Below are 12,799 nucleotides of genomic sequence, written 5' to 3'. Positions count from 1 at the left end.
ATTCAGGAAAGTTTTAGGTTGATGTCATGTACGTACATATCAACATATATATATATATATATATATATATATGTTATATATATATAACATATAACAATGTTATATCTAAGAATCTTATTGCCACTTTCAATTCCAATGGGCTCTTTAGGCTCTCTCAATTCCCTCCCCAGTGCATGTTTTACACTCCTTTTGAAATGAACTCCAAGGACATGCTACATCTGCTGAATTTAAAAGAATTCTGTCTTGAAAAGAAAATGTATCTCCAAGTTCACAAATGCTTTTTGAATAAATAGCCACCAAATATATAATACCACAGGTTTATTTCTTGCATGTTATAGGTTTCAGGTTTACCTCTAATTTGCAATAAAAGTGAGGAAAAAACAGAGGAGGCTGTTGTCATGTACTTAGTGAAATATAAAGCCAGTGTTACTTAATCTTCATGCATTTAGTAATGGACTTAGGAGACAGCTGAAAAGTGCCAAAGACTGTTATCACCATTGTTTCATGGTAAATTAAATTTATACTGTAATGTGTTTCTTTATTTAATCCTCTTCTTGGGGGGTGCACTCACCTTACCACAACATCTAATTTCATTTATACTTTACTATTCAATAGAAATTTAAATTAGAATAGGAAAACAACCTCTATTGGTTCTCGAATCATAGCACGTTTTATTTTGTTAGTGCTTGAAAATTTATTAAAAGCAATTAATCCGATCATAAGGTTTGATTTCTTAACAATGTTGTTTTCAATTGCACATTTACTTATTTCTTCTTACAAATATTTTGAATCCTCAAGAGAATTGCATATTAATTTGCAAGATTCGAGATGGTAAATTATGAACCATTTTGCCTACTGATGATAATATGCACCTCAGCAAATTCTAATTCTTCTTCATGGACACTGTTTTTGTGTCAGGCTGAATTTTAAACCTTTTCCATTGCTAATCAAAAGAAGAAAGGGAGAAATACAGGACATAGTAAAGACTTTCATAACCAGTTATTTCACGAAGTCAATGAGCTCTCCTCTCACATTTTAAATTAAGAATATTGGTAAGAATATTCCTTCACAGAAAGGAAGTATAAAATGTTATTCTGATCATTAAAAACCTGTTGTGCTACTTTATTTATTATTACTTTACATTTTAGGTTATTAATAATGAAATAGATGGTAAAATAACTGGAATCTCAAAACTAGAAGAGGAAGCTGAGTCATTTTCCCAGTTTGTTACCTCTGGAGAATGTGCCCATATTAAAGCCAAACTGACTCATATCAAAAGGTATTGGGAAGAGCTAAGAGATCATGCACAGAGATTGGAAGGAACAATCACAGGGAATGTATCAGCACAGCAGAAATATGAAGAATGTCTGAAACAGGTAGACAATATAAAATCTACTGAGCTATTTGCAGCAATTTATTGAATTATTCGATTTTTCCAAAATTAAATATAAAATACCATATTATAAGAGAATGCACTAGAATGTATGAGTAGCTTTTTAAGGCAATTGCAAGACTTCCATAGGTAAATTTTTGCTTTGAGTGACTTAAAACGCAAGTTCAGGAAGACATTAAATTATACATACTCAAAAATTTATACTGTCTTTTAGAAAACCTAAGTGATTCTTCTGGATGGAGAATAGTAAAACGTATCTAGTGTCTAGTTTATTTGTATAAACTACATAATTCCAATCTAAGATTGTTAGCGTGTGAATATGATACATCATAAAGGAATAATTTGGATATTATTATTGTCTCAGTTCCAAGTAGCAGAGCACAGTTAGCAACTTTTAACTTAAAAAAACATCCAGAACTACAATAAATAAATAAATAAATTTGATATAATATTCTCTTGGCACTAAATATTTATAAAATGTCATTTGAAGCATCATGTATGATTCATGAAGCATCATGTATATTTCTTGATAATTTTAGGCTGTTTCATCATTATTACTATTTGCTTCCTTTTCTTCATAGGTGCAACAGTCAGTGTCTGAATTTGAAACTAAGTTAGCTGAGCCTCTCACATTATGCAGTTCATCACTGGAAACGTATGGAGTCCTGCAGGATTGCATGGTAAGCACATGGTCAGTGAATCCTGCCACTGAGTCTAGGGAAATGGAGCCACAGTGAGCTCCTCACAGAAACCCTAATTCTGGACCTGTGTCTGCCTGATGCCACACAGCCTGGGATGGAAACACAAGGAGGCAGCGGCTGCCTCTTGGGGTGGGCAGCCCCAGAGAAGCAGCAGCTTTCCTCTGCTACGTCCTCTCACCATTTCAGACAGGCTTGGATGGCTTTCTCCCTCCTCTAGAAAAACAACCACCAAAAGTATTAAATGGGCCTTCAGGTTTTTGTTTTTAATTTCATATGCCATATGAATATTTCAATAGAAGAAACAAGTCTGGTAGGTGTTGTTCTATTGTTCCTCAAGGATTTTTATGAAACTTAGGTTTTAGAATAGAGAGGTTTGTGATTGAAATAAACAAACAAACAAACAAATAAATAAATAAAAGTGGATCTTCCTGGAAGCACTTTTTCTTGGGCTGTGCACAGACTGAACAGAGTTTTTCAACAGACAATTTTTTTTTTTTTTTCTGTGGTGCCCATGAGTGTTTCAACATTTGGTTCTGTCCATTGCAAAATGAAAGAGAAAGTTGGACTGGTATTCAGACTACAGACAAGCCCAAATCTCAGTGAACTTGGTGTATGCAGCATTTTTTTCTGTGTCTATAAGTACATAATGTTTTTCCATGATAGTCATTGTCTTCCTTTCTGAGAAAACTCTGTAAAAATGCTTAGTTGTATATTGCAGAAGAATAAATGTAATTTCCTTTTGAATTTAGTGATAACTAATTGCAAAGTCTCTATGCAAGGAAGATCTTAGCCGAAGCACTTCAAAAAAAGCTTGATATTTGTTCAGGAAAAAGAACTAGCATATAGAAAATTCATTCAGACAACATATGTAATCATTATTGTTACTGGCTTTTAAACATTATGAATATACTGAGTATACTGTTGTATTCCTGTCCTGTCCACAGGATCATGTTGATCCAGTATCTTAATGTGAAATTAATTATTATTATTATTATTTAGTTTAAATATCAGCAGTGTTTTGCTGTATAATACGTATTTATCCTATATATGATTTATTCCATGATGGTCATTATAACCATAACTGTTTTCATTGCACACCTGTAAATTGGAACTTCAGTGGTATTAAATGTATTTTATTTCGTGCTTTTCTAGCTCATTTTACCACTTTCGGTTCGTTTTCAAGTGAACAAGTTTCCTAGCCCTTTAGTAATGGCAACACTGGAAAGTCTAGTCAACATTGGATGCCATTTCTATGAAAAGGCGCTGACAGGAGTCAGCTATGGTTAACGCTGACAGGAGCTTACTGTAACTGTTCCCTATTTCTCCCTTGTAATGACATGGGTTGTGGCAGTCTTCACAGGCTGGCAGGACCCTTGGTTGTTACTGTATCTGCATAAGTTAAAGCAAATGTTTTCTTTGGAATTTGGATCATTGTCCTACATGATCATGCTGTGTTGTGTGCCAGTTCAGAAGATCTGACTGTTTCATTTATGACTGGTTTTTTACTTTAACACTGTTCTTAGGAAAGTCTTTTCTCACTGTAAGCTAGTGGTCATTGATATACTTGGACCCGTGTATCTAGGATAGATGTGAGAGAAGCTTAATTTATACAGTAGCTTCATGATCTGGGGGGTATGGCATTGCTTCAAACTCCTGATGGAAGTATAGATTTATTTTTTTTCCCACCTTTGTTACTGTAGTTTTGCTATTAATGTATACAACTTCTCTTTCTTTTACATGTTCATTAGGACCTTTGTCATACTGTGGAAAAACTGGGCAACACTCTGGCCTCTCTCTCAGCCTGTGCCCGAAAGGTGGCCAACAAAGAAAAAACTGCTCAGGAAGTTACAGTGTTACAGCAAAACTATGAAAAGGTGCTAAAAAATGCTAAAGAGAAGCAGATCTTACTGGAGACTCTCCTGGCTCGGTGGCAGAAGTGAGTAAGCTCCTATGTCTGTTATGATGGATGCAGAGATCTTTCTACAGTCAGTCCATGATATGATGGGGAAGACATGAATTGATCACTATGTTGTGATTTTCTTAGGCAGGAGAAAGAGCTCTCTTCTTTCCTGGCCTGGCTGGAGGGGTGTGAAGCTGCAGCCAGGCCTTCAGAGCAGTATGTTTCTGCTGACAGAGTTAAGGTGGCAGGTGAACTGCAATCTCTGCAGGTATGTTTCATCTGAAAGATCATTCCCAAGATCATTTCCCTACATATCCTAGTTTGTTTCTGTAACATCTAAAGGATGTGCTTGCTCAATTGTCATCTGAAAAGTCACTTGATTCTGGACTTTGGAAATGTTTTAGGGAAATATTCCTATTTTTTTTCTTGTTTTATCAAAAAAAAAAAAAAAGTCAGGAAAACTATTTGAAAATATAGAATGTCTGCTCAAGAAGAAAATATATCCTGGCATATACTATATATTTATCATTGGTCTGCTTGCCAGAGGATCTTTACTCTAGATAAATTCCTTTGTTAACCAATGTTACTTTCCTTTTCTCATGTGAAGAATGTTGGTGTGACAGCAAAATATTCAGGGATGTAGAATTCACAAGTCTGATATCCTTTTGCTTTTTTAAGCGCAAGATTTTCATCCTATTCTAACATATGCATGTATTTTTCCTGGCATTTGTTTTTAGATTAATAGGAAGCAGTTGGACAGATGTAGCATCCTTTACACACTCCATGACACCAATCAATCCATAATTTGACTTTTAAATGAATGAAGGGAAGGAAAATTACTATTTTGTTTCTTTGTTTGGGCCAATATTTCCTCATAATTCTGATGCTGCACAGAAAATATGTTGCAAAATTTACTCTTGATTTTAGCCATTTTTGTCAGACAGTAGAGCTATATGGAAAGGTCACACTTTGTCCTAAGAGAGAGAAAGGAAAACAGTTTTTGATGAATTCTTCTTGAAATACAGAGGCAGCTTTAGCTATCTGAGAGATATTGAATACCTTTGTGTCCTAATGGATCTCAGTTCCTCCAAGTATTTGGAGCTCATTCACTTGTTTCACAGTGGTTTTATAGGAAAGTCTAAGTTGATTTTTTTTTTTTTAATGATTTATTGTTATTTGACATAATATGATGCCATATTTAATCTAAATTCTGCACATTCCATTGTTTTCTCAGGATTTGAGAGCAGATTTTGAGCCTCATGCTTCAGTCTATGCGAGCCTGTTACAGTTAAATGAGTCACTGTTCCCAACAGCTTCCAAAGAGTGTGTGAAAGCAATAAAAGATAAATTTAAAGAGCTGGATGAAAGGTGGAAAGCTTTACCACAAACTGTCGATAGAAGGTTTGTGCTTCAGAATGTTTTTTGTATGTTGAATGAGAGTAACCAATACCTCAGTTAGGAATCCCAGTCCTGAAACCTAGTTTTACAGTATTGTCATTAGGAAAACAAAGATTTAAGGGTCACTTTGTACACTGTGCTCCTAGGAAAAGGATGTGGGGAATCCTACAGATTTGTCATGTTGTCTTTTTGGGATAAACTCCCCTGTTTCTTTGATAGAAGATGTTTATTGCAAGGAGTATGGTGCCAGAAATGGAGATAGTGTTTTGTTTCCTCAATTACATGTTCTCAAGTGACTTCCTAAATTACTTCCAGAATCTGTAATATCTGCTTTTCATTTCTTCAGTTATATGCTTTACCTTGTGAAAAGCTGTCTTTTTAAACCCACTTTGGGCTTAATTGTTGGGCTACTGGCTAATATGAGACTCAGGAACATTGCCTCCTTTTCAAAACCATGTCATATGGTATTGTTTAGATTTCATTTGTTTTGGTGATGAATGTACATATTTTGCTATTTGTAAAGTGTCTTAAATAATAGACCCTGGTCAATGACAATATTTTTTTTAGGTTCTTTATCAATACAATTATTTTACAATATAACAGGCTTCTTCATAAATTTTCATGTTGAAAATCACATAGAGAAATTTCAAAGGGAAGTCTTGCAATGGATGAATGGTGAGGCCTTTTTTAAAGCAAGGGTTTAGAAACTGAGGTCTGCTACATGCTGAATACTCCTCTGGACATGTTTCTTCTTTGAATTGTGTTCCTCTGACTCCAGCCCCACTTCAGCGAAAGTTGAACATTCAGCTACTCATCCTCTGCCTACATTTATAAGACATTTACCTCACAAGCAGTGTTGCGGATAGGATAAACAGAACTTAAAGTTAGCTTCTCTTTGTTGGGTCTACCACTATGAAGAAAAGTTGAAGAAGCCATACCTTGGTGGCTTGGCGGACTTCTAACAGTTGATATGAACAGGATGGTAGAATAAAGGAAGACCTGATTTTATACTTTCAGGTAGTGCTTCCCAGTTAAGTAATCAGCACAGTAGTCATTACTTTTGTAACACAGATCTACATTTCCTTCTTTCTTTCTACCTGGCAGTGATTTTAATTCTGTCCAGTCAGCTATGGTTTTGAATATGGGAAATGATTAATTTACGTCAACTGCATTCATATTTACATTTGACATCCTATAGGATCAACCTCCTTCAATCTCTTGTTGCTGAGCATGGACAGTTTGATGAGCTCCTACTTAGTTTTTCAGATTGGATTAAGCAGTTTCTTGCTGAACTACAAGCCACTTCAGAGATAAACACAGCTGATCAAGTACTGGCTGCATCTCAAAATAAGGTAAACTTTTGGATGTAAAAAGTAAAGGCTGACAGATTGTGCAGTGTATTCTGATAAATACTCATCTAAAACTAGCAGGAGGTCGTTTACTTGTGCTTGAAAATTAATACTCTGTTGCAGCCACATACACATTTCAATCATTTGACCAGCCTGAAACAAAACTGTAACACCAAACTGTTCTTACTAAAATCACCTCAATAGTACTTGTTTTAATCCTAAGTTTAATACTACAATGTTTTCTGAACTTCTGGTTGGAAAATGAAACACAGATCTCATATTTTCTTTCTTTCCAATAGAACCACTTAATGGAAATTGAAAGTAAGAAGCAGCAATTCCGAAGTCTGAAGGAACATTTAGATAAATTATGTTCTTTCAGCTGTCCAGAGGACCAGCAGACATTGCAAGGAAAGACTGAAGATTGCTTTCAGATCTTCCAGGAGGCAAGTCAAATAACTAGCCAAAGACAAGAGGCTCTAGATCAGCTGCAGGTATTCCTGGGGCTCCATAGTGCTTCATCAGGAGTACTCCACCAGCTCAGGCAGACAGTGGAGAAAACTGGAAATATGGATAAAGCTAAGTCAGAGTTGTTGGAGAAGGAACTCCATGATGTTATTCAGTCTCTTAACAAATTGGAAACTGTTGCTGTCAGTTTGGATGGTTCACTTACTAAGGCCCAATATCATCTGAAACATGGGAAATCTGAGCAGAGGACTTCGTGTAGGGCTGTGGTGGATAACCTGTGCTTAGAACTGGAGGCAGTTCAAAATCTGCTTGGAACAAAACAGAGTGAGGCAGAAGCTCTTGCAACATTGAGAAGATCCTTCATGGAACATAAAGAACAGCTGCTGAAGAGTATTGAAGATACTGAGGAAAAGGCTGACAAGGAGGGCCTACGAGAAGCAACGCTGCAAGCCCTCCAGCAAAGGTAAAAACAGTATAAATGTTTGAGATTGGCATCTCTTCATTTGCTTGCAGTCCCTAGATTTTTTTATGAGTTGGAGGCACATGTGAATTTTCTGCCTGGGTGTCTTATTACTTGCCATTTTGCAAGGCATGTGAATCCATATATCTATTTAGTCAAATTTTGGAAGTGAGATGTTTGGGTGGAGGGAGAACATGAGCAGAACTTTCTGTCTCTCAAACTGTCTCTCAAACCTTTTATACTGAAAGAACAGAGAAGAAAGTCTTTGTCACAAAAAATTATTTTGTTCAAATGAAGCCAAACTCCCAACAGTTATTAGAAATACCGTATAGCATAGGTTTCCCTTACGTGAAAAGGAAGATAAGTAAATTTGTAACCTGACTTTTAACTTGCAGATTGAGGGTCTTTAACCAGTTGGATGAAGAATTGAGTTCTCACCAGCATGAACTCCAATGGCTCATGGACAAAGCAAAGCAAATAGCCCAAAAAGATATAACACTTGCTTCTGAAATCGACAAAGAGATTAACCACTTAGAATCTCTGTGGGAGGACACTGAGAAAGTTATAAATGAAAAGTAAGTAGATCTTATGTTTATCAGTGTAAGTGTATTATACACTTACATGTATCAATGAAAGTTGATAAAAAAAGAAAGAAACTGCAGAAATAAAGAATCTAATTAAACTTGTCTTAACATTTTCTTTGTTTTAGCTGCCTTTTCTTATATTTAAAGAAAACTTTTTCAAATGTTCTTTTTAAAATTTGTATATTAAAATTAAGTGCTAGATACATTCAATACTACATCATCCTCAGTGAATGATTTTTGTCTAAGGGGCAGAAGCAGAACAGTTCCAAGCCTGACTTAATGGAAAGATGCAGTTTGGTGATCCCCAAATTTGATTTGATTTACTGGCTGCTATTGTTCCTTTTTTCTTGATTGCAATAATACATATATTTGTAAATATCCGTCCCTGTCTTATATCCCTTCTGCAAAAAAAAAATCTGTACAACTACATGGATTACATTTTTGCTTTTATTTTTTTCCCAGCTGAATTCAGTCTATTTTTCTAGTGTATTTTTAGGAGATATATAAACTTGAACTAAGTCAATGAAAACAATGGTTTTGTTAAAAAAATCTTTACCACCTCTTTTTCTTTAGCACTGCTACTAATTTGTATTTCATGTTGCATGTTGGTACCACCCATTTTTCTTATCTGTAGAAGTCCTTAATAATAGTAAAACAAGTAATTTCTGTACTGATGTGCGAAAAACTAGATAGCACCACTTTGGCAGTGAAGAACATGTGTTATTAAAATAGCTGCCTCTGATAGATGCGTTATTGAGGGTAAATCAGTTGTGCAGTTGTCCCATGAAGTAGGTGTATCTTTATACCTAAAACTGGAAAATGCTCAGGTACCCTGATGTGGTTTAAACCCAGCAGGCAGGCAAGCACCACCCAGACTCTCACTCACTCTCCCCAGATGGGATGGAGGAAATAATTGGAAAGGTAAATGTGCAAGAACTCATGGGTTGAGATACAGAGAGTTTACCAGGTAAAGAAAAATCGGGTGTAGAAGAAATGCAAATCAAGCTGCTTCTCATCAGCAGGCTGCCACTGGAACTCAGCAGTTCAGCCACTTCCAGGAGATTGGGGCTCACTACCTCTAATGGTTTCTTGGGAAGAAAAACACCATCACTCCAAACATCCCCCCTTCCTGCTTCTTTACCCCAGCTTTTTATTGCTGAACGTGACACTGCATGGTGTGGAATATTTCCCTGGCCAGCCCAGGCCAACTGTCCTGGCTGTGTCCCCTCCCAGCTCCTGGTGCACGCCCAGCTTCCTGCTGGCAGTACACTGCAGGCAGTACAAAGAGAAGAATATTCCTTGGCTGTGTGTGAGCACTGCCCTGCGGCAACTAAAACAGCAGTGTATTATCAGTATTATTCTCATCAAAAATCCCAAACATAACATTATATGTGTCTCTACAAAGAAAATTAACTTTGTCCCAGCCAAAACTATGACATACCTCATGGTTGCCTTCTAAAGTAAAAATATTTATTTTTATTAATTTATTTTACTGATTTATTTTTACTAATTTATTTTACTAATTTACTATTTTTAAATTATTTTTTTTCCTGATTTATTTTGAACAGTTTTCTCTCTCATATACGCACAATTTTAAACACTCCTAACCATGACTATTTTTGGAGAGTGTTTTGGAACATTCAGAAAAGGTCCAGGTCTTAAAGCAATTGCATCTCTTTGCAATGTCATATTTCCCAAATTCCTTTCATTGTTAAACACTGTTCTACAATTAAATGTATCCAAGATATTAATCTCACCTCTCTTTCTTCAGCATAAACACCAATAGATTCTTTCCTTCTGTCTACTGCCTGAACAGAAGTAGGCTTTTCTAGAAAGGGGAAAAACAAAAACAAAACAAAACAAACAAAAAAAACCACCTTTCTTAGCATCCGGTTATTTATTTATATTTATAACTATTTATAGTTATATTATCAATACAATGATACAATGGCAGGTGAGTTGAATATAATGTTTTAAACACAAAGGATTGTCATCTGATAATTGGAGAACAGAATAGTTGGACTGATCTTGCAACGGATTTAGCTGTTACTTCTGCTTCTTATCCAAAAAATACTCCATGTTAAAGGAAGAGGTTAAAAAATTAATTGCAATTCTCAACATTATTACAATGTGGTTTCTCGTTAGTAAGATGCTAAACTTAGGAAGTGAGAAATTTGAATTCCAGTTTTAGTGCTTCTTTTGCTCAAGTCTTTTGCTTCACAGTATGATATGGATGAGGTGGTGATTGATATACTGCCTCTTCAGTGAGGTGCTTGGTGATGTATGGAGTGCCGGTGATTTGTGAAAGCTAAATATATTTCCTTGACTGCCCAAAATATGTTTAGGACTGCATTCTGATTCCTTCATGCTGAATTGTTATACTACATTCACTTTCCATCATAAACATAAACATGAATTACTCTAACACAGACTTTTACCATTACAGAAAGGAGCAGTCCTGTATTCTTATTGATCTGATGAAAGAATATCAGAGCTTGAGGTCAACAGTAATGAAAGTCATAGACAGTGCTGACAGTGCTTCCGTGATCAAATCTATTTGGAAGGATCATGAAGATGTCAAGAGAACTTTATTGAAGGTAATTACATATATTTTCATTTGAGAGATTTAAGTGATCTTTGATTTCATCAGGATTTTCTGTTTGAAATGTGCCATTAGGCTGTCTTTCAAGTTCCTTGAATTTACTGTCGAATCTTGACACACTGACATTCAAGATTTAAGTTCTTCTGATTCTGGTGAGGAAAGAATATAGTCCTTTCTTCCTTTTTTTTTTTTTTTTTTTTTTTTTTTTTTCCTGTGAAATCCATTAATGGGCATTTGATTTTTGTTATTTTAACATTTTAGGATCAAATGAATAAATTTTCAAATGAATAATACACATATACACCACTGGCCTAGAGATGAATGCCCGAAAAAATGGGTTATTTTTTTTTTCTTTGAGTCTTCATTAAACAAGCAAATATTTATGTCCACAGCATGAAGCAGCCAAGAACAACCTGAGTGATAAACAAAAAGATCTGGATACTTTCACCAATAAAGGAAAACATTTGTTAGCAGAATTGAAAAGAATTCATAACTGCGACTGCACTGTGGTGAAAACAGATATGAACTCTATGGTGGACAAATGGCTAGATGTAAGAATCTGGTGTTTTTACACAAAATACAGTTTTTAATTGAGCAAAGGTTAAAGTACTAGTATTTCCTTAGAATATGCAGTTTTTTGTAAAGTTTACTCTAAAATATATGATATTTAATATGATATCATAGGGATAGTGCACAGCAATGACATTCATTTGCTACACTTAAAAAATCTTGTAACAATGTATGAATGTAACTGTTATAGACCTACTCAGAATATAAATTTGAATTGGATTCTTGCCTAATGTGTGCCAGTATTACTTCATGACTGTAAGTTTTACTAAATAAATAAAGCAGTAAATTATATTATATTAAGTTACACCATTAAAGATGTGAATACATTGGGAGAGACATTATAGCAGAGAAACATAATATAGAAACTAATATTTTTTAATTTTCATATTTATACTGCTTTGATAGAAAATACTTTTATCACATAAGAAATATAAATGTAGCTGTTTTTAATAACAAATTTTATTTGAACCTGAAATGATTTCCCAGTAAAAACAAACAAACAAACAAACAAAACACATACAGCTTTTTAGGAATAGTAACATATGATTTTTGTTTATTTTATCATCTAGGAAACTAAATTCAAATTAGATTTTAGAACTTTTGCATAACTCTAAGAGGAGAATTATTTTGCCTACGGTAACTAATTATTTGTCTTAAAATTGGCTTCAAAATCTAAAAGGAATCTAAAAATAATTTTTGAATGTATTTATATGTTCTCCTTTCTTAAAAGGTGTCAGAAAGGATTGAAGACAACATAGACCGGCTGAGTGTAAGTGTGTCTTTATGGGATGACATCCTGAAAATTGGAAAAGAAATGGATGGATGGTGCAATAAATGTATTTCTCAACTGAATGAAGACATCAGCAACTTGAGTAACAGTCAGAGAATGGAGGTCATCCTGAAAGACTTCCAGGTGCTTATGCATAAATTGTTAATAAAAATGTTTTGGGCGAAAATCTCTAGTGATATAAGGCACAAAGATAAACCTGCACTGCTTTAGACCACTGTGTCCCCTGCACAAGTAATGGTATCACAAATGCAGCGGCTAGCATAGACACTTCAGTCTAATTTTGAAGCCGTCTGCTTCTGACAGAAACAAGAATGGCACAGCGCTTACTCCATCTAAATGTCATAGTCATTTTGACTCTAGCAGTACGTGACCATGTGTTCTTGCAAGGACAAAAATTTCAAAAATTTGGGTATTGGACTGAGTGATGGTCCAGTAGAAGCTCATGGAAATTTTAGACATCACCTGAAGTTAAGCAATGAGCAACTTCTAAAATCTCAGCTTAAAAGATAGAGTCTCCAGCCACTATAATAATAAAGTTATGGTGGACTGTAACACAAATTTTAATGTCAGGTTATAACAAGTTCAGT

The 12,799-nt window shown here is 35.0% G+C and overlaps 1 protein-coding gene across 12 annotated transcripts in view; it reads left to right on the top strand.

Annotated features, from left to right (window-relative positions):
* The window catches only part of SYNE1 (spectrin repeat containing nuclear envelope protein 1), a 319,168-nt gene that overhangs the window by 114,575 nt on the left and 191,794 nt on the right, over positions 1-12,799 (top strand). For all 12 annotated transcript variants that reach the window (XM_068677107.1, XM_068677098.1, XM_068677097.1 and 9 more), the window contains 11 exons: positions 1,149-1,376; positions 1,975-2,073; positions 3,843-4,030; positions 4,139-4,262; positions 5,229-5,395; positions 6,591-6,744; positions 7,041-7,669; positions 8,062-8,241; positions 10,697-10,847; positions 11,245-11,403; positions 12,153-12,335. In XM_068677107.1, the coding sequence (XP_068533208.1) occupies positions 1,149-1,376; positions 1,975-2,073; positions 3,843-4,030; positions 4,139-4,262; positions 5,229-5,395; positions 6,591-6,744; positions 7,041-7,669; positions 8,062-8,241; positions 10,697-10,847; positions 11,245-11,403; positions 12,153-12,335 (2,262 nt within the window). The remainder of the gene's footprint in view (positions 1-1,148; positions 1,377-1,974; positions 2,074-3,842; positions 4,031-4,138; positions 4,263-5,228; positions 5,396-6,590; positions 6,745-7,040; positions 7,670-8,061; positions 8,242-10,696; positions 10,848-11,244; positions 11,404-12,152; positions 12,336-12,799) is intronic.

The sequence above is a fragment of the Anas acuta genome, chromosome 3 (assembly GCF_963932015.1).
Source record: "Anas acuta chromosome 3, bAnaAcu1.1, whole genome shotgun sequence".
Lineage (NCBI taxonomy): Eukaryota > Metazoa > Chordata > Aves > Anseriformes > Anatidae > Anas > Anas acuta.
Note: the sequence above shows the minus strand (reverse complement) of the source record. Positions and strands in the feature narration are given on the sequence as shown.